At 42.4% G+C, this 24,615-nt stretch overlaps 1 protein-coding gene across 1 annotated transcript; it reads right to left on the reverse strand.

Annotated features, from left to right (window-relative positions):
* Window positions 1-24,066, reverse strand: NR4A3 (nuclear receptor subfamily 4 group A member 3). The gene is made up of 6 exons (XM_021389219.1): window positions 22,511-24,066; window positions 20,520-20,649; window positions 19,398-19,570; window positions 14,073-14,272; window positions 12,676-12,854; window positions 1-3,095 (listed from the first exon to the last, which is right to left on the reverse strand). Exons 1-6 carry the CDS (start codon window positions 23,393-23,395, stop codon window positions 2,833-2,835), a joined length of 1,830 nt encoding a protein of 609 aa, XP_021244894.1. The 5' UTR covers window positions 23,396-24,066; the 3' UTR covers window positions 1-2,832.

Genomic DNA, 24,615 nt, shown 5'->3' on the forward strand with positions numbered 1-24,615 from the left:
TTAAGACTCAAGAAGACAATTTTTTAATGTTTTATAAATGATAAAAAATTCACATCAGATTTTAACAAGCATACTTATTCAACACACATGGGGCCTCTGAAAAAAATGTTATTCAATTTAATAATTTTAATTTACATTGTATATGTACAAGAGCATTTCTTTCAACCCACAGGTTAACACCACAAAAAGAAAAAAAAAAAGGAAAAAGAAGAAAGTACTGCAGTTAGCGGAGTGAAGAAACTCTTGAAACACTGTTGTCTGAAACAAAAGCAAGGCACTCTCCCTTAACACCTGATATATTCCTGAATTCTGCCTAGACAAAGGCATGTTCACACTGAGAGAGCTGTGAGGAAGGTAGGAGATTTATTCTGCATTAATTCTTCCTTTCACCATCGTGACCTGTCACTGGCTGCACTCTACGATGGGTCTGTGCACTGGAGTTGAAATGAAGGACGGTTCGGTAGGTGACGGGACTGGGAGAGTATCACAGTTAAGACTATCCATGGAAGACTGAAGCACACCGTCTACATGAAATCTCACGTGGGGCTCTGGACTTGCTCCCTCCGTTCACAACCCACTGAATAAATAAACCTCGCCCGACAAAAAGCAATTTCACTCTACTGTGCTGAAAACTCAGTGGAAGGGCCCGCTCACAAGGAGCGCCCACGACCCCTTCACTGGTGCTCAGCGCCTGGCAGGCTCTGTCCCTAGGCAGAAGTGATTTCCCAAGGGACCTTGTGTCTGACACAAGGAGACAAAGGTAAACATACTTTCTGGTTCGGCTTCTGTATGTTTCTGTATGCGCACATGTGTGTGAGTGTGTGTATATATATATATATGTATATATATATATTTAGTATATACAAAAGCAAGTTCAGTCAAAATATATTTGTCTTGCTGGTCAGGCTTGTTACAGCAACCTACAAGAAACATTAGCTTCTCTGATATTTAATTATGCTATTATGTTTGCACATAAGCTTAAAAGTCAATACAAAAAGCAATACTTTTCCAAATATTATCTGCAGGTAAACCGGAAATATTAACTATAGTGATTAGAAGTCTGTTTCCCTATTGACACTACTATAAATCTTGATATAAGAATAATTTTTTCATAAAAGCACATCCAAACATAGTAAGTGATAAAATACCAGATTACTATTTGAAAACCATACAGTGACTCGATATCTGGGTTATCCTTTGCAGCAATTAGGCAATTCATTTGGCATCTGTTTGATTGTATAATTTAATTTCCATATAAACAGCATAGTTTAAAAAAAGACAAAAGCTAGAATGTTTAAAGCTAACAAAAGATACAGTGACATCAGGTTGACATTCAAAAATTTCCTTAGCAAAATGACCAACAAAATTTTGACTTAATACAGTGCATATAAAGTTTTTTTAGAACTAAAATTCTTTAAATATTATTTGAATTTAGCAAAACATGAGCAAGATTTTAATATCAAAGTGCTAAACAGTACTGCCTTAGAAGTCACTGCAAATGAACTGTAAAATAGCTCTGCTTGTGATCTGACAGATATTTTATATACAAATGGTTAATAAAAAGACACGCGCACGCTCACGCACACACACACACAAATATAGGTATATACATATATATACATACACATTATATATATGTATATAGTTTTCCAACTGGTGTGTCGGAGTCAGTGTGAACACCCCATTTCCTTATCGTGTGTAACAGGGCTCCTATGAGCTGGCAGTCATTGCAATAAATACAGGCAAAGCCAATACAATATACCATGCATACAAACGTTTATACAAATAAAGACACTATGCAACAAATTATTTCATATTAATATGGCATCAACAGTATAAACATACAAAAAGGAGTACGAACACGGAATGTTTAAACGCAGCTCACTATATCCTTCCTAGCACTTACATTCATACTATTTTACAAGACTCGCTTGTTCTTGAAACCCATCGTGCATCTGTTTACTAACCAGGTACTTCTGTTGAAGTCTAAAGGCGAACTATCCCTGATGCTGACCCTGTGCGCCCCAGCCGCTACTAACTCGCATTTCCTCGTCTAGGGAACAACTGAGCCGCGGTCATTCCCGTGTCTCCCACAGACATTTGTCAGTAAGTCACGCTACACGGAGTCAAGTTTGGAAAACTCTGTCATGTAAGTTAGTGCACGTCAATTTCTCACTTGGTTTCTTCCTTTTATTTTCATATTAAAATAAATTAGTTAATAAACAAGACTTAGTAAGACAGCACTTTAAAAAATTGCACTTGAACATGGGAGCTAACAGCCATTGTCATTTTGCTATATTGGATTTATACGAAATGTTCAATTGAATGTACTTCGTTAAAAAAAGTGAGATTTTTGTTTCGATTGTGCTGATGTATGTGCCCTTGATGCAGGAAGTATGCTAAGGTTATCCTCACAAAACACATACTACCCTGGCAAACAACTATTTGCTGTTCTTGTTTTCAAACACACAGCTTCTACCACTGTATTCCTCATGTCCCATGAGGTGTTAAACAACAGGTTTGAAACAGTCGTGTTAACCTTTTACTGCTGCTGGGATAGCATTGTCCAAAAGTGCCATATTAGCCGTTTAAAAAACCCAAATCACACACACACGCACACAAAAAAACCCAACAAAAAAAACAAAGAACACAACCCCAAAACAGTAAGCCAGTAAGTTTTAGGCCTCATGTTGTAAGGACAAAGCGCCAGAAAAGACCTCATTTTAGAGCTGGAGCTGCTTTTCTGTTAAGTGAGGGCAGAAATGTTAGCGGTAAGTCACGATCCGTTTGCCTGCTCTGGTGGGCATTTGCCTTTCAGGAGGGTGGCTGGACTCAGAAGGGCAAGGTGTCCAGAAACAGCCTGTCGATAATGGAAGGGGCTGGCACCAAATCTTCCAGTTTCAGGTAAAAGATGCGCTGCAGTCCCAGTGTGCAGAGAGAGCGCAAGTCAGCAAGAACACCCAGTACCTTAGGCTCTGCGGACTCGAGCGGCTGTCCTTTATTTTGGCAACTGAAAGTTAAGTGATCTTTCAAACTGCTTGTGATCTTGTTGCATAGCTCTTCCACTTTCTTTGGTTCTTTTAAGCCATGTCGTTCTGCAAAGTGAGGGCACGAGAAAAAACACAGACATGTCAGCATCCCTACTTCAAGCGGAGAGGGCTCATTTGCTTCAGCGTAACTATGCGCTCTGTAATCGAAGCAAAGGATGCTTCAGAAAGTGCTTCTTAGAACAGTTTGGGTTATATGATGTCAGTTAACCTTTTTGTCACACAAAATAAGAGATGATAAGCCCCCGTTTCTTTTTAGCTGCTAAAATGGGTAACAGAGATGCTCAATCATGACTGAAATTCTAGTACAATGCGTCCAAGTATCCTGCGTATCTCGTATAATTTCTACGATAGGAGACAGAATTAATTGGGTGATTTTCCAGCAAAACTATCACAGGAGGTGTTTCGGAGATTTCTGTGCTTCCCCACCAGTTGTGAATGCTCAATAACTATGGCAACCATTATTTATTCAGTGAATTCAAGTGCCGATCGATATCCTTAGCCAGCTCCATCAGCGCCAGGCCCAGAATTCCACCAGGAATTTGCAAACACTCTTATAAGAAACTAAAAGCAACTCGCTATCCTTTGTCATTTTGATCAGCTACTGCTTTTTAGCTTATTCCTCTTTAAAAGGCTCAAGGTAAAAACAGCCTGGAAGTTAACTATTTTGCTTTGAGTAAGCAATACATAAAGTGAAAAGGCTGCTATGTTATCTATCACAAAAAATCTCAACATTCCTAAAAGAAGGGCAGCCAGGGCCTGTCCCCATTTGAATAGCTTTTTAAAATGCTACAATGCTGCTGAACACATCCCCAGTTCTTTAAGCTTAGGTACAATGATTCAGATTTGTGATTCATTCAAAGCTGGCTCTTTACTAGTGCATGAGAGAGATAATTTCATGTTATTTGCTATCAAGGTTTAGCGGATGAATTAATTTAACATTTCAGAAGAATAATCTCAATTTTGAGGCCTTTTGATTTTTTCTTTGACTTGTAAATTCACAGATAAGTAAAAAGTGGCTTCACAGCAAAGTCCTCACCATTTACACGCAAAACAACATTATACTGGACAGAGTAGTCTAAGATAACACAGGTTAAATTAATTTTAGCCAACCACAGATGGAAAAAGCAGTGATGGTATCGGATGAGCAGTGAGGGATCGTGGCATTTCTTCTGTTAGATGCATCTGAAGCTGTCTGCCTGCCCCATTCCTCTTCTCCACTCCTGGCAGCCATGGGCCATGCTGTGCCCATTGCCCCAAGTCCTGCTCCTTCCTCTAGTCCAGGAGGAGGTGGCAATAGATACTTTCTCTGTCCACCCCCTGATGAACACTAGAAAGTGTTTTCACTTCTTTACTTCCAGAAGCAGGCACAGCGGTGCCTTGCCCTGACGTGTGTGTATAAACTACTCATGCCTCTCCTTACTGACGTTTTCAGCTAGATGCTCTTGACAAACCAATAAAACAGATGGAATTCAATGAAGGCAGTCAGAAATGGAAAGGTCTGATTTTCCATTGATTTTCACCCTAAAACACTGTTTCAACTTTACTGACTTACGCAGAGCTATCTCCTGAGAAATACTTGTTTAGGATCAGAACAAGGAGGCACGCATGTACATCTCCGGCCAGAAGGTGAAGCAATGAAGTGCCATCAACCTGCTCTGCTGCTTCAGAGCAACGCTCATCCAAGCAGCAACGTCTGCTTCAGACATCTTTTTCACCTTGAAGGAATTAAAAAACTTGGGTATCCTAAGTGCTTTGTTTACATTAAAACATGAGGAGTCAATGAATATTTAAAGCCTTTCCAGTAAATGTTGAGTAGTGTAATTATGTAAACCTTAACTACACAGGTCACTAGGAGTAAATACTTAGCCAGATTCTGCCATTAAAAATCTTGTGGGATAAATATTTTATACAAATTTGAAAAGCTGTAGATTGTTGTTGGTTTGTTGTTTTTTTTTACGCCTAGCCCACTGAGAATCTGCAGGACATTAAGTCAATCTTGTGGTCTTTGAAAAGTTTCCATCTTTTAATCGGTTCTGAGGTTGTTTCCTGGCTGTCTAAGTGAAGATATCTTTATAGATCTGCAGAGCTGAAATACTAGAATGGTTCCAACTCTGACTTCAGAATAGCAGAGCACATTTTCAAACCGGTGCCTCAGTAGATGTGTATGTTGCCACAGAGTATGGAAAATGATCTCTGGCTCTTGAGCACACAGCAACGCTGTTAACATTTCAAGTCAGAACTAAACAGTCTTTGTCTTACACTGACAAGTTCAGAAGGTTTCACGAACAAATTGCGTCTTTGACGTCTAGCCGTGAAGCATGCCAATTCAAAATACAGTATGTGCATAGACTGTAATATTAGCAGACTTACTTTAAATAACAAAATAAAGGAAATTCAGGAGTAAGACATGCTACAACCTCCATCCGCTCTCTGGTCCTACAACATGAAAGCAGTCTCCGACAAACAAGATTGTCCTCCCCAGCATAAACTGCCCACATATGACTGTTTGATATCTGCTCTGTCTCTACATATGTCATTTCTCACAACTGGAACTGCCTCACTGAAAGAAGGGGTTTGCAGACTCCAGTCCTTAAGGCATCCATCCCTTCAGGGCCTGTAAAGTCAAACCCATCTATGTGGAAGACTCTCTGCTAATAATGGGCACTTTGCCCTGGCACTGCCATTACAAGCTGATCATTACCTCTCTCAGTAGACTTGAGGAGTCTTGGGTCTGAATCACATCAAAGATTTAAATTTAATAGGTAGGGCTCAAATAGCAGGAAATGTTTTCTTGCCTTTTCCATGCAGGAAGTGACTTTAGGGCAAAGAAAGACCCACAGTCTTTCTTAATTAACCTGAAGGGAGCAAAATGAGGCACCTGTGGTAAGTAGGTGCCCTGTCTCTGAAGTCAGTGGTCTCCTAATCATTTGCGGTATTCCACAGGATGTTCTTATCCACACATAACTGATAAGGTCAAGATTTATCCCAAGAAGGACAGCTAGCCAAAACCAATAGATTTTCTCTAACTAATCGAGGAGGTGTGTAAATATTATTGTATTCAGACTTTCTTATAAGGACAGTTAGAAAGGCATGGATAAAGTGAATATAGGATTTCTCAGCCTTGTGGTTTAGGATACCACTGATTTTTACAAGAAAAACAGTGATTTATGGCAAAGACGCTCTCCGTAAGCCTGTCAAAATGATTCATTGGAAATCTTGCCTTTAAAGCTCTGCAAACTTAGTAGCTCATTCTGGCAAAGCGAACATGGCAAGCTTCTTACACCTTTCTCCTTTTCCCCACACACAATTTCCGGGAATCTTGATGTGATTCTGTGCTACAATTATGCTGATCAGCAAAAACTTGATAGGAAGAGAGTCAAAGAGCAGGAAAAGCAGTCGCCAGCTGTGCCAGTCCTTTCCCTGGTCTCTGTCTTAGGGCAGATGACACCAGGGCTAGGCAGATTTGGTGCTACCTTTATGAAAAACACTCTCAAAAAGAACAAGTGTTTTGAAGATCTCGAGTAGCTGAGAGACCCTTAGGCTGCTCTGTGCTCATGTCAGGGCAGGTCAGTTTTAGCTTTAATTAATTCTAAGGTGTCAGAAACAGTCCTGTCAGATATGCAGGAGATTAATGGTACAGACTTAAAATAGCCCTCTTGATTGTCTCGGTTTCAATACAATTATCTGATTTTCTCTTCCCCCTTCACAGTCCTCTTCCCCTTCTCTAACTCAAAGAAACACCAGGCTCTGTTGCCTACAGCTTTCTGATTGCCTTACATATGCTTGGTTGCACAGCAAGGCAGCAACTTGACAGACCCATGAGCATCCTTTCCCATTGCAGCCCAGCCCACATGCACCCTGCCCAACTTTCAGGCACTTCACAAAGGTCCCAGGCTGTTGGCTCAGACTTCCTGAGCTCCTTCTACCATCAGTGGAAAGATCAGTGTATTGGAAGGCGGTTTGGAATTGAGGTGGGTGAACCACCTTTAGGAGGTGACCTTTCTGGGCAAAGAATCTAAAGTCAGGTGAGCTGAATGACCACACAGGACACCATAGTTTGCTCCCTCTTTAAGGAAAACCACAACCTAACACAGGCCACCGGGAGCTACAAGAGGAAAGAGCTCTTGCCTCATCAAAAGAGTGGGAGGGGAGAAGGAGGAGTGAGCACTTCACTTCAGATGCTGACAGTATTTCCCTCACCCAAGTGGAGAGGGGAAGGCAGACAATGCAATCTGGAGGGTTTTTTTTATAAGCGGCTCTCCTACACTCCTCCAGTCTGCCACCTGCTCGTATATAGACCCAGCACACGAAGCACCCACTCTGGAGAATCCTGGCAACGGGTCTGAGGGTATCTGCTGCTGAAGAGGAGGTGAGCCTCCCCCCTGAGGGAAGTCAGACAGAGCCATGTGCAGAAGGGAACTGCAGCAGCCAGACCCTTTTTGGCTAGCCCAGAGTCATTACTATTTCTTGGTGTGACTGATGATGCTAAAAACTCTGTTTGTAAACTGCAAGGGAGAGCCCAGCAGCAGGAAGACAAATATAAACTCACCATTAATTGAAACCTCACAATATTCTTCAATGTTCTAGTGCCAGTCTAACAAAGCAGTAAGAGTGTGAATAAGCCCAGTATATACAGTGGCTCTGAACTGGTCTGTCAAACACTTAAATTAAAACATATGCCGAAAGAGCTTGGCTAAATTAGGGTGAGAATGCTCTGTGCTCAGCAGCATCCCACTGAGAGTGTCAAGTGGGCAAAACAATAATATTTGGATGTGGACCGAGAAAGGAAGAGGCAGAGAGGAAAAGAGAATCAACAAGAGAGAGAAAGAAAACACAAGCAGTTTTAGAGCGAGCACACATTTGAGACTAAGAGTGAGCCCTTCAGATGATCTTCATTGTAATTTCCATCTTTCTATTTTGACATTGGTAGAAAAACATTATTAATGGCCATTCAGGAAGATAAGGGGGTATTTTAAACAACAGCCCGAGCTCATATCTGGTCTATTCTGCAGATCTTCACCTTCAACACAGTGTAAGAATTAGAGGAAGTCCAGCATGAAGTGGTTGTACAGGAACACTTGTGATCTATACAACATACTAAACTAACAGCTGTCATCATCATGAAACTAAGGACAGAACCTTTCTTTTCATGCTGGCACTCTTCTTTAGCTCATTAGATCCTACATCCCAACAGAACAAGTGGCCCAAAAAGAACAGGATAGAACCCGTTTTTTGCTTTCATGGGGATGTGGGGCAAGTGTCTTCAAATTACTTTCTTCTGGCTGATGCTCAGAGCACCGCTGATGTGCTCTGGAGGAAGTTGTGTCCAACCTTTCTTAACCAACTGAAGGAAGTAAAAAAGGAGAAGAGAGACAGAGAGAGGAAGATCCTACAGGAGTACCTTAAAGAAAAAAGATGTGCTATGACATTGGAGAATTTTAACTGTTTGCAAGCCACTCACAATAAACAAAATGTCGTTCTTTCATTCTGGGTGCTCTTCCAAGCTAATTTCCTACCTGAAAGGACTTGAAAATTCAGCAGCACTCTGACATGGTGCTTTTCTTTCCATGGGACTTACTGGAAATTCCCAGGAAACATCAAGTAAACAGGAAAAGCACAAATATATGGATTTGCTAATGGAAGCAAATTTACAAAATCTTTTCCTGTTTATCTTATGCTATGCATACCACCAGTTTTACTCAAAGTACGCAGTGAATTAGTGAATACTGTGATATTCAGTAAGTCTCCTGCAGTTCTCTTCAAGATTACTGAACAGAATAAATATGCCAATAACCATGCAGCGTATACTGTGACCTGCAGCTGCAGTTGAGATAAGACATGGAGCTCTGCAGCTTCAGGCAGGTCAGTAGGGTTAGTTACAGGGCATTGGAACTACCATGGTTGTTACTGAGGAGCTGATTTGATATCCCAAAATGAGAGATCAGCCCTCAGCACCTTGGGACATTGGGAACAGTGGGATGTCTTTTACTTCCCAACACAAGGTGTTACATTTATCCCCTCCTCCTTTACTGGGAGAGAGATGTTTGTTGTTCCTGTCACCCTACAGAACAGTGAACCTGTGAAATCAAGTACTGACTTCTCGTACTTTCCTCCTTCACCAATACTTTCAATGACTACAAGAGGTTTTGTTTCCTAAGAGCACGTCCTTGTTTGGTCTATGGAGAGCACTCATGAAATGAAGCAGAACAGGTCATCATTCTCAGGAGCATATTCTGTACTAGGAGAGAGAATTCTTAGATTTGGTGCTACATAAAGCGCTGTACAGTGTTCACATCAGCTCTCACTGTTACACATCAAAAGTTTGTTCATTTTCTTTTTTTTGGCTGAACAATCAAGCCATGAAAAATTGACAAATGTAAACTAAGAACTGGAGCAATTTGTGTAATAATGAAGAAAACGTTGCTCAAGCCAACATTTTGTTGTACGGCGCTTCTAATAAAAGCAAACAATTAAATTCTCAAAACAGCTTTCCTGCACCTTCATATTTTGCAGCCTGATGACATGGATATTCATATGGGACATAGGAAGTTTGTGGTCAGATTCTCTTCCTGTTGGAATCAGACCAGAGACTGGGATTCTGGTGTCCTCTGACCACCTTTTTTGTCCCCCAGTCACCACACACTGCAGCCATTCTGTGGCCCAAGAAACATGTCAAACAGCCTCAACACAAAAGACACTGACACTCAGTAGTCGGATATCCTATATTCCCATAAAAAGGTCATTCTCTCTTGCTCTAACTCACAAGAACTATTTGAACCAGGACTTACTACCTTCTGCCTCCAACAGTTCATTACAGGAAAGAAGAGTGTCTTCTCTGTAGGATAAACAATGGCACTAAAACATCTACCTGAATGTAAGCCAAGACTCAAAAAAGTTACTTAAAAATGTTCAAAAGATACCAGATTTCCAAAATTCATCTTCATCGCTCTTCCTTTTTTGTAAGACTATCTAAAAACCAGCATCTGACTTGTCATACTCAAAATGTCAAGAGAAGACAGGATGCCATTTCTCATGGGGAAATCTCAAGGCTTTCCTGATTATTAATATTACTGCTGAGAAAAACTCAAAAGAACCCCCACTTCAGCACTTAGTGATTAGCCATAGTTACCTGATTTCCTCTTTCATTTTCTATTTTTTTATATTGTTCATCCTTATACAATACCATCCATTTTCAGGTGGCCATATTTCTGACTGAGTCCCTAAGTGCCCTTAGAGATCTGAAACCTGTGAATATAAATCACTAGATGCAGGAGCCTCAATCTAATTTAGATTGCACGGAGGAGTACTCTCTTCCCAAGAGCAAATCAGCAGAGATATTCTGGCATTGTGACATAAAAGAATAAACAGAAAACTACATGAATTTTAAGCACCATCTCATACAGGGGAGAAAATCACAGAATCACAAAATCACAGGGGTTGGAAGGGACCTCTGGAGATCATCTAGTCCAATCCACCTGCTAAAGCAGGTTCCCTACAGTAAGGCGTACAGGAAATCAAGAAAAACTTGACAAATACAGGAAACCTTAAAGCTGTTAGGGACAGAAATGCTCTGCTTTTAAAAGCAACAATTATTTCTATTTGTTTAGAAACTTTGAGAAGAACCGTACAAAACAGCAAACTCCTGAGAGGGCTGTTATCAATGAAAGGAAGGAATGTGAGGCTTTATCAATTAAAACCTATTTCTATTAAATACTGTACGGTGATCTGAGCCAGCCACTGGACAAGCTGGACTCTTTCAGGGCAACCAAACAGTGTCTGACTCAACAAAAAGCAGGACACGGCTTTGTAAGGAGAAAAAACTTTTCTTCCTATAAAATAGCCTTATCTGCAGTCCCACTGATAGTTTGCAGGGGCTCCTCTTTATCTACGTGTATCCTCTCAATCTACAGGAAGGTAATCAAGAACAAGCTCCGTCAATCTGTGTCTACCTAGAAAGACATATCAAATATATCAGAAATAACCTAAATCAATGACAAGCACTATATGAAGGCCTTTTCCAACCTGAGCAATTCTATGGTTTTATGATTCTATGATATGTGAGCATATGTGTCTGTGTGTACTTATATATGGAGAGAGATAGTCACAGATACGTAAATACACACACACATATATACTATTTGTATATAGGTATGTATATACACACACATATGTATTTATGATACATATGTATAAGTATGCATGCTTGTCTGTGATCTTTGTATAAAGAAGTCAAAATTAAGTTGGGAACATTCTTTCTGAGTTTAACATATCATTCATTTTGGATTTTCTTTTTCATGTGGAAAAAGCAACCTCAACAACTAATAATTCTGGACTTAAGAGTTTTACCAAAGAAAGCAGAATCTGGACCTTAACGTACCCTTTCCAAACTGCAGAAAAAAAATCAAATGTAAATTAATTAAAACCTGAGAATACTCCTGGCAATAAGCAAGACATTAGAGCTACAACAAGTATAAGAGAACCCCTCACTCAAATGCCAGAGGGAAGTGTACCACCTAAACTCTGAAGCCAAATCCTCAGCCCTACAAATGTCAGTGGGAATTGGCCAATGTACCGATTTTTGCATTTGCTACTGAGCATTTTATTTCAGTGCTTCCCAAGCATCAACTCATCCAAATAAAGACTGCAGCTGATTCAGCTGAGGCTACCGCCTGCAAACTGGTAGTTGCCTAAAATGCAGGAGGAAATCAATATCCACCCCAGTGGAGCTCCTAGCATCCCCAGGCAGACAGCTCTAGGCATGCCAAAGCACCAGCTCACGCTGTCATCACAGCTGCAGCACCTTTCTGTTAGCACCTCTTCTGAAGCGAGAGTCAGGCTTTCAGCCGCTCTGAGTTCCTGTGGTTCGTCAGACACCTTCACTGCCTCTCCAGCCGTGCCTCCTGAACTATCAAAAGCCCAAAGTATGCAGTGCGCACTTCAAGGCGTTTTCTTGGTTCAGGGATGAGAAAGTGACACTTTACAACGTTACGCTCCCCTGTTTTGTACTTCCTAGCCAGATTTGGCAGGTTCTTACTTTAGTTTCTGGCTGTTCACCCCGTCAGGCAAAAAGGGGGATATGGTCACATATCTTGGCACACACAAAAGCTTTTGTAAAGCTGCAGAAGAGACCTTTCTTCTAACTTTTCTCCAATTTTTCTCTCTCAACAAATCAGAACAGGAAATACCTACGGTAGCTTGCCTCCCAAAAGCAGCACTCTTTCAGCCACCGTGCTATACCAGCTATCTAGCTTCCAGCTCTTGAGCTACCCTGATGTTAGTATTCCAGTGCAGAAGACTTAGCTCTGGTGATTTGTTGTTTTCTAGGAATTCAGCAAGGATTTCAAAAGTTTTTTGTGGGAGCTACTCAGTTTGCCTGGAAGCAGCTTGCTTTTTAGAGACAATTCCAAGGAAACAGTGAAAACATGAAGAAATAGAGTTAGATTACAGTTTAATAGATGTATCTGAAGGCCTAATGTTACAGTCTACAATTTCCGGGTGGTCATTACAACACTTAAAACTGCAATCACCTTCTCTGGAATATCGCTAAGTTAGCAGAAATTGCTTGAATCTACACTAAAGTAAAGCACTGGAGTCTGAAGCATTATAGTAACGAAGGAACACTTACCTGTAATCATAGTTAGAGCTGATAAACTTGCTAAGGCTGGGATATCAAGGTTAAGGCTCTTTAAGTTTAAGGAAAAGTCTTTAATAGAGTCGAGCCACTCCCCAAATCCACGAAGGCACTGAAGTCTATGAAGCACAAGTCCATTGCAGAATACAAACTTATCCTCAGCAGTATCAGACCTCAGATAAAAATAATTGAAAAAATTAGAAACGCATCTTCAACTTTACAGCAAAATGCATAACCAGTATTGAAGTGTCTGTCATTTAAAATCCAAGGCACATTATCCTGAGACATATGTGGGCATTCACGTTTGACAATATGCTTATCCCTTGGGGCAGAAGTACAACAAACAAGCTTCTATGATTGCTTACTCTGTAGAGTTATAAGCCTGAGGTTAGCTGTAGCATGTGGTGTAGACTGTCTAATTAGTTAAGATTTTGGTCCTGCCCAAAGGCATAAACAGAGAAGACATTTTACATTAAATACTGTATGTTTGAACCACAGTAATACTACGTGCGTGCATTTTGAAATGCAAAATTAATAAAAGCTGAAGAAAGATGAGGTTCTGCAACTCTAAGCACTTACTTAGTCTGATCTGCATTTTTCGTATTGTAAAAAATAATAAAGAAAAAAACAATGGAAAATGCACGCAATAATGCACAATAAACACAACATAATAGACTCTTTTATGTGAGAACCTATCGCAGGAGTGATGTTACTGCCAAGCGCTCTCTCCTCCCACCCTCCATTGCCAGTATCCCTGTTAAAAGCTACATGCAAAGGTCATTCTCGACCTAAAGAAACAAGGGCATAATTCAAATCACCGGTGTGGAATTCCTCCAGTCCCTGAAAGTGTCTTTGGTGAAACATCTTAACTAGTGCCAGGCTGACAGATAGCACCTCGCTCTGTTGAGTGACTTGGTATTAAGGAGAAAAAGAATCTGAACAAGATTTTACAGCTCCTTTATCCCTTTCAAAAACAGACTACAGAGATGCGCACACACAAAAAGGAGAAAAAAAGGAGACGCTTTTATACTAAAAGTGTTTTTATATAGTTTGTGCTGATGAGTACGAAGCAAAGTTGCTCAAACTGTACCCAAGGATCAATTTTGATTACTGTGGAAGAAGAGGATGTGGTATATCAAATAAGAAGAAGCGCATTAGTGAGAACTATGCTCCCCTTTTAAATCACTGCCTTATTTTTTCTGCAGCGTAAAACAAATTGTACATCATATCCTGTGGATGCAGACATTGCCGATGTTTTATGTCATCTTTTTTTTGTTTGTTTGTTTGTTTGCAATTGACAACATTCCAAGGCATCACCCTATTTGTTCCAAAGAACGTGCAGATGGGTGATTTTTCACATCAGCTGAAGAGGAAATGAAATAAATAGTTACCTGATGGAGAGTCTTAGTACAAACAGCTCCAAAAAAGCTGATTCTATGAGTAATGTCTGATCTTCTTTTGGGAGGTCAGTAAATCCTGGAATTTTTTCTGCCCAGCCTCTGGATATGTCGATGGAAGCGGTCAGAAGATTATAGAACTGTTGTACATGTTCTGCATCTGTGCCTGCAGCAGCCTGATCGGTGGAACAGTACTAAAAGAAAAACCACAGAAAGCAATGTTACAACATTACGTGCATTGTAGTGCATCCTGAGGAGCATACGGTGCTACTTGCTTAACAGTGCTTCCTTCTGCAGCAACGCTGGCATAAGCATCCGAGGCGCACTGAGCAGGTCTCCATCCATCTACCTGCTTTGCTACCCGGAGGCATTTTGCCATTCAGATGTATATTGCAAAGATATTTCCAAAATTTGAGAAATTGTTTGAAATTTGTAAATAATATACAATGTTTATCACATTTTGCAAGTAGCTCCATGCTATTAGCAAACAGAAACAGCAATCTGGCGGGGAGGATAATTTCAACCACAATAAAGGAGGAACACTATTTAGCTTACTGCAATTAAACATTTTTCCCATTGATGAATTTGTCTCAGTACGTCCAAAATGCAGATTTCTTCCCCAGCCTCTCAAACTGCATTTTATCTGACAGTGATAGAGACATGCAAGATAAATCATCTTTTATCTGACACGTGCAGCATGGCTTCATTTGAATACAGAATTGGTTGAAAGTAAACCAGCTGCCCCGTATCACCTCTTATCCTGCAAAGAGAAGCGTTTCAGGCTCAGGAGAACCTATTATCCCACTGATTTGGCCATAACTCTTCCAGACGACCGCTCGACAGCCCCAGCTTGTGGAACTTCCCCACGACCCTCCAGCAGCTCCCTCCCTGCTCTCTCTCACTTCCTCAGCGCCGGGTCCCTGTCACTCCCAGGGCACCGCTCTTTTCAAGAGAAAATGTAACAGGAGCTTTGGTGGCTTAGTCTGATTCTGCGCTCAGAAAGTGTGGAAGCTGAATAATTGGGAATGTACTGTAACAGCAAACCTGCCCGCCAGGCATTGTGTGGGGTATTTCCGGGAAGGACTCTGTATGAAACCTGCCTCTGAGACTCAGCCTGGAAGAGGATGAGGTGGTCTCAATTAGTGCACATCCGCTGGAAACTACTTTCCACACACAGTTAGACCTGAGTCCATCAGCCTAACGGTATTCCAAGCAGCCCAAGCCAGAGGGGAAGCAGAAGGACCCACATCTCCTCTCCATTGAGTGTGGTGGGAGCCTGGAGGGATCTTACTACAGGCATACCCCTTTGGCTGCACGTATCACCCAACATCCCCTCTGAGCAGGACAGAGGATGGGGAACAGCAAGCAGATTCTCTTGGGTAGGCGTCCTGTTCCCTGCCTGCCCTTGTTGGAGCTGGTTGCTGTGGGTAGGAAAGGAATGAATGAAGGACAGAGCTTCACAGTCAGATTGATTGTTGAACCACAGCAAAGACATGAGAAGTCCTAGAAACCTCTGGCCATATCTGGGCTGTTGGTGCTCACATGGAGACAAATTCTGCTCCAGCCACTCTGAAGGAGGACAGAGATGCAAGAGGGGGGACAAAATACAGAGAAGATGGGAAACAGCAGTAGAAAATTTGTACACTGCAAGAGGATTCTCTGTTCAGTCCTCCACCTGAACGAAGCTGATGAGGAAGCTTAAGCATTTCAAAACACTACTCCTGGCACAGGACTGCAGCACAATGCACTGGGGAATGGTTAACGGGTAGAAAAAGATGGTATGCTTCTGCAGAGACCTTGCAGCCCTTGGTAATGAAGCTAAGATAGTGAGTGTGAGGAGGTGGGCTTGTCCAGCCCATGGCCTTCAGCTCCTCAAACTCTGGAAGATCTGCTCTGTTGTGCAGGAGCTGAGCTGACTCCTTTCTACATGAGAAAATAGAAAATATGGGCTGATGGAAATTCCTGCCTTGCTTACAGGTAGTGTTAAGGCAAGACACGTTCTTGACCCTCTGATCAATGAAAAGGGGGGAAAAGAAAAAAGATACTACCCTAAATTCACCCAAAATATAATGCACTGCAAGTTGGTGTAATGATGTCAGGTATTAACTTGTTCTCAATAATTATAAGGTGTTCCTTTAGCAAAAATAAGACAAAGTTTTAATATTGTCCAACAAAGCTGAATGCTGCATTGTGTCACATAACTGAATGCTACAGTACTGTATACCCCACATGGGCCACTTAATTAAACTGAATGCAAACACAAAAAAAACAACCCGTATGTGTTATTACAGTTCAGCCCATGAGAGCATTTTTACAAGAAAAGGTAAAAACTATAGGGAATTATGTAGTTTTGAACTGCTGTAATATGTCAGTGCTTGCTACACAGAGTTAGCACTTACAGAGAATAGCTGAAATAAAATATTATTTACTTCCAATGGTCTTATGAGTATATAAGAAGGAATAAAAAAAGTATGCTTCTGTTCTATGCACAAAAAACTTTGTTCTTTTTTCCCCCTCATGATGATTTTCATTGAGGAGAATCATAGAATGGCTTGGGTTGGATTGTCCACTTCCAATCCCCCTGCCACGGGGATATCCCCAAAGGGAATAGCTCTGCCCCATGCCGTGCTTGCTGCCCTGCTAGGAATTAAGCGACACTGACTGGCTCAAGAGGGAGATGAGTACATAGCAAGCAACATTAATTTATAAGGTACATCTAAAAGGCTGATAGCTTGATAGCATGATCCAGCCCGACCCTTTGCCTACTTTTATCAGACTTCCATGTACTGCTGGAGCTATAAATGTCTAACAATGATGGCTTTGCATGTGACAGCTAGAAACTAGGCTTGCTTCTCCATGCATCTACCCTTCTTGTGTCAGAAGCACCGATATTTGCTAAATTTTTCAGCTGGGGCTTGGGGTGGGATTATTGGCTGGATGCCCCTCCAAAAAATAAACATTTCCATTTAAGTGGGTGGCTGCTTTGCCTGAAGAAGGACGGCAAGGTACTCATCTCACTTACTGAGAAGTCTAAACCCATGGAATTGTACCAGTGAAACAGGTGTGAGACCTAACCACGGCCCTTGGCCTTTAAAAAGTTCATAAACCAAATTCTGTTCCTAGCAATTGCTTTTTGAAACCAAGTACCTAAATATACCATTGCTGTGGGCTGGTAAGTTAAAACCAGTGCTGAAATGAGAAGTAGCAATGTTCTCAACAGAACTGTTTCCACTGTGTTTTGTTTTAAAATTCATGGATTATGCAATTTAATTTTGTTTTTTGGTGTAGATTGTTGCATTTGTTTGGAGTGAAGAGGCACACGTTCCTCTCCAAAACTCTTATATGTATTTTTGCAACAGTCAAGACGTTGCAAACATCTTGCAAACATGAAGACCATGCTAAACATTAAGGTCGTGACTATGGAAGTGTTAGGGCTGACTCCAAGCCAGGCTTCCAGATCCACCCATTTGTGGTGCACGGCCGGGTCACGGCCGAGCGGAGCGTGCCGCAAGCCGGTCCTTACAGGTGCAGGGTCCTTCGTATTAGTTTTGAGCTTTACAGTGGGAGTCCTGCATGTTTCTGATAGTTAATCTCAGTCTTTACTCAGCTGTCCTTCCTGATTTCCCTTAACTTTTTAGGAAAGTATAAGATTTATGGAAAGCATGAGAATCTATTACTTTCATTTAGCTTATGTTTATTACTTTCAGTTCTGCCAAGCATAACAGATTAGTATATATTTTAATGTAAAGAAAAATGTAGGTATTAGCGTGTCCTAACAGACAACCATACATAATCTTTTAGCTACCGAAACTAAATTAATCTGCTGTCAATCCTATGCTTTCTGTAACGACCAGCAGGATTGTTCAGCAGTGAGACCTAGGGGCTGTTTGCATTAGAAAAGGAATAGCTGCAGCAGGATAAAGAAGCAAGTCACATAAAAAAAGTCAGAGTTTCCATTTAATTATTATTTAAAATGCAAAATCATTTTGCTTCTATAGGTAAATACGTGAGATTGGATAATGCTCTCATGGACTGGGCTGTCATGCTCGTGTAACGCTATGGAACCCAGCAGATTCCTGACCAAGAGCACAGCTGGATGTGGACCTCGGTGTTTGCAGAATGACATCAAGACTCTCTGGGTAAGTTAAAATACCCAAATAAATATGGCCAATGCATTCTTCCCCAAAGGCTGTCAGACACTAAACAACTCATTCATAAAAATAATTTGTAGAACTGTCAGATTGTATTCATATTGACTAGCTTGAAGAAAAGTTACAGCATACCTATAATTGCTAAATTATATATGTAATATATATATTTTAAAAAGTATTTATAAATTATATATGTAAGCACATTCTAAGCTAGAAGAATACATTTTTATATAATTACAACAAAACATGTTTTAGCATTAAATATTACTTAGCAACAAGTGATAAATAGACAATGTGAATATTGTCTGAGTACAGCTGTATTTTTCACAGTCTGAGATTTAATCATATTTCATTAAGTGGAAGAAATTTGAATCTTGTTTTTCCATAGCTATATTTTTTTCTTTTCATATATTCAACCTTCCTAAGAATGCATTTCACAAGCTACTTCAACTCTATATTTTAATAACTACAGAACAGTTTTATAAGCTTTCAAAATATATCCCATCATCAATATTTAAATGGTGTATACTACACATTAAAGAACAAGGGTACGGAAATATATAATATCTGATGAAGCTTTGCTGATACAATCTTTTAGAATTTTGATTTAGAGGTTTGTTTCCCAAATTTGAATTTTACTTAAGAAATATTCCTGCTGGGGTATCCAAAGCTGGGCTCTGTTATCATTTAAATAATGGCAAATTTCCTGTGATTTCAATGTGAATGGACCTATCCATTGAGTGTTATTTTACACAACACTCATAGCTGCAGACTATCAAAGTTCTGTTAAATTTTAGCATGCATAACTTGAAAATTAAGATACCAGACATATGGATACTCCTGAGTTTGGCAGATTAATCAGTTGTATTGTAATCACAGCCTTTTGCAAGACAACCGCTCTACTTATCCGCACATTTTTGCTTTCACTCTCTCAAATACACACAGTAGATAACCTTGAATATAAGACCCTCACAACGAACAGTTGCCAACTGAATGCTGGCACACCTCCTTCCCCACCATTACCCACCCACCCAAAAGGCACGGCCAGCTGGACAAACTTCTACTCTCACCCCAATTTCACGTTTATTTTCATTTCAGCCAACTAGCTAGGAATGCAGCTCATGACTCATTTCCATGCAGAAAACAAACAAAGAAAAGCGAGACATACTCGTGAATAGTCGAGCTCCCTGGGCGTGGAGTCGGTTAAAGCTCGTACGAGGGCGTTCATCATGCTGATGGGAGGAGAAGGCGGGGAGGGCTGCGAAGGTTCCTGCTGCAGGGGGCTCTTTGGTTTGGAAGGCAGCCGACCTCTTCTCCCTTTCAGGCTGTCCGTGCGGACAACTGCATAAAAAGGAAGGGGATCGGTGGTAAGGACACGGTAAAATGACAGAGCAGCACGAGCACCTGCTTCCCCTGCGATGGCCAGCCCAGCAAAAATAAGAGCATTCTCCAATTTCAGCACACGCTGTTGATGCCTTTGATTGCAAAGAAACACAAACGGTAGCAAAACTGCTTAAAACCATGACCGTAAGCAGCAGCAGAACTGCTTCCTTGGAGCCCAGCTGTGTTCCTAGTGCTCGTGCTTTGTTTGCAGCATGCCTATGTGCCCCTATATGCACACACACAGCCCTACTGCTGAAAGAAAACAGAGTGTGAAACACAAATGTCACCTGCTATATGGCAGAGCTGTTCTTCCACAGTAACTTTAGCTTTCTCAAAGCAGTCAAAAAATATGGTTGCACTATATAGGCTGTATTACCCATGTCAGTATTTGCAGTAGGACTGCTCACACAGTATTACTCACATACTTAAATATTTGCAGAACTGGGACTAATGAGTTGATCCTGTTTCCATTAAAATTAATTGCAAATTTACAATCAGCTTGTGGCCACGAGACAAGATCCCATGCAAAAAGGCACCCAAGACAACGAAACACCGACGCTGCGAGATAGCGCGCGGAAACCAACTGCACTACTGAATGGCATTCAAAGTTCATAAAGGAGACATTTAGGGCAGAGTCAGATTATCCCCTTGTGACCTTGCGGTCCTTGAACTCTGGGCTCCCAGAAAAGTCTAAACATGATAAACCCGCTCACCTGGGCCACAGGAAAAATAAATAAATCAACATGTTATTATTGCACAGATGCACAACTTTGGGGGCCAGCTAGGAATCTAAAATTGCCAAGTCCGTAGTAAAGACATCTATGTCCACACACACACACACACACACACACGTGCTCGTTAAACGTAACGCTCCAGCCTCTGGGATAATAATAGCAGAAGCCCTTACCTTCTTTCACCATGCCGACGCTGAGACACTTCTGAAAGCGGCAGTACTGACATCTGTTACGGCGTCTCTTGTCCACTGGACAGTTCTTGTTTGCCAGACAAACATATTTTGCATTTTTCTGAACCGTCCTCTGAGAAAAGGCAACAGAAAAACAGTAAGCCGAGAGTTTCGTGAGCAACTTGGAACCTGACAACATGTATTTTAATTACAACATGAAAAGCGACAGTGCAATTCATATAATTAGATAAAATTAATTTCCTAACACACTAGCCTGCAGGAAAAACAATTTTATTAGTGTTAGCTACTGACAATGAAAATCATCGAGGATTGTTCTGAAGCAAGTCTCCGGAGACAGCCAACTTTGAATGATAAAATCATATCTGAAATTACCAGGTCATCGCATCTACCTTTGGGGATTAGATTATCTCCGCTTTTAATATCCCTTTGGGAACAATTTTCTACTTGGTTCATTCCCTTGATTATTGCTGACCTTATTAAAATAAAATCAAAACGATCTGCGATGTACTTCTCCTGCTATCGCTATTGTTAGGCGAATGCCACAACAACTGGTTTGGTTGGCCATTAAAATCAGTGGGGAGAAAAGTAAAAATAGCAGAACTCCTCCAAATATATTTAGTTAAATATTCTGGGAAAGCCAACCTGACTTTTGGGAAAAAATGGACAGAGTTATACTGTAGCCATATATATGTAATTAACTCTTAAAATGGTTTAAAAACTATACAGGACATTAAACAATTGTAAAAACCTGGTGAGCCTTGAAAGAATGTCATAGAAGTTGTAGCAAAAAAATGTATATTATTATAATATATTATGATATTTATATATTGTTTTTGTACTTCGTTTTCAAAGACAGCTTACACCGAAAGATATTAATAGGAAAGACATCAGAAGAGGATCAAATTCATCATTTCAGCGTTCGGTACTAAATCTTTCACTGCAATTAAATTATCGGGGAAATGCTATTTTAACATTTTTCTTCCTTTTCAAGCAGCAGCTGCAATGGACTTAATACAAGGGACACAGCAAATGCTGTTCACTGCACTTTAGAACTGAGAAAAGAATGGTGCAGGACAAGCTCTGGATCCTGCCTCCAACAAGGGACATGCTCTGGATTTCCACAGGGGCAGGATCAGGCCCACAGGAGCTGCCATTTCCAGGGTATCTGTGCTCCATTTTATAATTATTTTTAAATAACGAGCGAGTTGCAGGGGAGATGTGTATTTCAGCATGTTGCCAAAGGATTAGTACCAAGTAATAGTAGCAGTTCCGTGCATGACAACAACAGCATAATGAAGTGAGCCCTCCCCTCCAACTATTTTGGGACTATTTTTGTTCCCATCGTAGTTAGGATATCTTTTGCCAGAACTGGGGCACGACTCCTATCTGTGCTGCTGAAAGAAATACATTGAGTTGGCCCCAAATTTCATAGACTCATAGAATCACTGTATGGTTTGTGTTGGAAGGGACCTCAAAGCCCCCCCCAGCCCCAACCCGCTGCCGTGGGCAGGGCTGCCCAACACCAGATCAGGCTGCCCAGGGCCCCATCCAACCTGGCCTTGAATTTATCAACTTTTTTACAGTTTACTGCTCAAAACCACTCCCCAAAAAGTCTACCCCGAGTGCTTCGCTGGCGCCATTTCTAAAAAAAATACCGAAACCTGAACTAAATTTGCTGAAATTATGAAGTGCCCAAATCTAAAAGCAGAAGGAATTCCAGTCTTGAAAATGTCAGCACATGGTTTCGTCTGCCTCGAGTGGATTACTGGTGTCAGCAGTGCTTCAAATCTACAGGGCTGGAACACCTGAACCAAGAGCAGCAGTGAGGCAGCAACCCAACACAATGCTGCCTGAGGTTTCCTCCTCGTGCTGGTGCTGCTTTGGCCTTCTAAGTCACTTCTACCACTACTGATGACGGGCGCGGAGCTTGGAGCCCAGGGGCGGCAGGCAGGGAGGGGAGCACGGTGTCTCACCTTGAAGAAGCCCTTGCAGCCCTCGCAGGTCCGTACACCATAGTGCTGGCACGCAGCGTTGTCCCCGCAGACGGCGCACGTGCCCTCCCCGGATGAGGAACTCCTGCTGGGCGGGGAGGGCAGCCCGCCACCGCCACCACTGCTGGCCTCGCCCATGAGGCCAGAGGCGGCCGCGTTGAGGCCGAGCGGTGAGAAGGCTAAGGTGGCCGGCCGCTTGGCCAGGGGCAGCCCGTAGGAGTGGCTCTCCATGGGTGCCTGGCCGGCCGGCGGTCTGTCGGAGCCCAGAGGCAGGCTGAGGGGGGCCGGGTCGTAGCACATGTGGGGGCCCGCCGGCGGCGTGTGGGGAGGAGAGTGCTTGAAGTGGAAGAGGGGGAAGCGCGGAGGCGCAGTCTTCATGGGGGCGGCCTCCATCAGGTGGCCGGGGGGCAGGCAGGTCTGCGTGGGCGGCAGTGGGGGCTCGTCCCACAGGCTCTGGTGTGGGGGGAAGCCAGGCGTGGTGGGCGTGGAGGGAGGCGACTGCTTGAAGTACATGGAGGTGCTTGGCATGCTCTCGTCCACCGAGGGGGGCAGCGAGGCCTGGTAGCTGGAGAGCCGGGCGTCTTCCATCTTGATAAGGGGCCTCTGGCCGGAGGAGGCGGATTGCATTTGGTAGAGGCAGGAAGGCTTGAGCTCGTAGCTGCCGGAGTAACCCTCCATGAAGGTGCTGAAGCTGGGGAGGGAGGTGGTGGCGGTGGCCGTGATCTCGGTGCCGCTCAGCTCCATGCTCAGCTTGGCATAGTCCGGGTTCATGATCTCCGAGCTGTACTCCGAGCCATACGCGTAGGTCTGAGCTGCATAACTCGAACCGGGCGGCGAAGGGCTATACTGCGCTTGCACACAGGGCATATCTGCAGGGGCAAAGGGGGACGTTACAGCCAGCCCCGCGGCCCATAGCCCCGCTCACTACCTCCTTCCCGACAGCAAGCTGCCCGCATTTCCCGGAGCTCCGTCGGAGCCTCCCGCTCTCACCTGGAGGTGAGAAGCATAAATCAGCCCCGAGCCGCTGCCCTTCAGCAAGAAATGTGCATCGGGGGTCTGGTATTGGGGAGCAACTCCAATCTATAGCGGTGTCAGTAGGAGAAGGATCCATCTCGGGCTGCCCCAGATCCGCTGCTCCATATCCATAGGTGTCAATGAGAATTAGATAAGCAGAACGGGAACGGTTTATGGTTCTAAATCTATCCCCGTATGCGTGCGAGCGTGCCATAAAATTTTCATGAAGGGTAAACTAGATTACCAAATGCATAATATTAAAAACGATATTTAGTACGAAAGGAACAACATCAGCAGCGGGTGTCAGAGCTCAAACGTATCCCTGAATTTGCAAAAAATGTAAAAGAAAAAGGATGGGGTATTTCTGTTTTTATAAGATAACAGAATTGCTTTTATCCATCAGCCATAAAAGTTAACGTGGCTCACTGAGGGCTGGGATGCTTTCAGCGACGCAGCGCGCGGCTGGAAAGACTTTGTCCTTTTACATTTCCCACTGATGCACTGTCTCCTTTGTTGCTGGCAGGAAATCGCGGCCACAGCCCACGTGAGGTTCACCTGACCGCAGGCTGCTGCCCCACGGCTGCAACCCAAACCCGAAGCACACGGCGCGCCCGGGGTCTGCAGCCGGGGACACAGTGCACCCGTCTGTGCCGTTTCCCCAGTGGAGGAGAAGAGGAACGTGGGAAAATGTCCATCAAAATTAAGTAAGTTCGTTTCCTCTTAATTGTGGTAATTTATATTTTGTAAGCGGCTGATAAATAACTAACTCCTGTTAAAAAAATTAAGCCGCATTGAAGATAATGGGGTTTGCTTGAGTATTTTAAGAACTCCCTTCGCTAATAATGCCCAGATATCCACTGGAGCGTGCCATGCAAGAGCCCAACCAATAGGTGCCAAACCAACTCACAGCTCTGCTGTGCAGGTAGATGGGAACCAAACACCAGATCTCACTGTACCATCACACAGCGCTCCAATCTTCTTTTTGAGTAAACATTAAAAAGTGGCAGGAGAAAAAAAAAAAAAAAAGAACTGCCGTTTTCTAAGATTGCTGCTTTTTGAAAGAAAACAGGCAG

The sequence above is a fragment of the Numida meleagris genome, chromosome 2 (assembly GCF_002078875.1).
Source record: "Numida meleagris isolate 19003 breed g44 Domestic line chromosome 2, NumMel1.0, whole genome shotgun sequence".
NCBI lineage: Eukaryota > Metazoa > Chordata > Aves > Galliformes > Numididae > Numida > Numida meleagris.

Bases quoted from the DNA above. Each gene is read 5' to 3' on its own strand.
- NR4A3 (XM_021389219.1), bottom strand. From the start codon at position 23,395: ATGCCCTGTGTGCAAGCGCAGTATAGCCCTTCGCCGCCCGGTTCGAGT. The intron at 19,571-20,519 runs GTAAGGGCTTCT...CTTTTTATGCAG, and splicing joins CGTCGGCATGGTGAAAGAAG to TTGTCCGCACGGACAGCCTG. The intron at 3,096-12,675 runs GTAAGTGTTCCT...CTCACTTTGCAG, and splicing joins AGCTCTAACTATGATTACAG to AACGACATGGCTTAAAAGAA.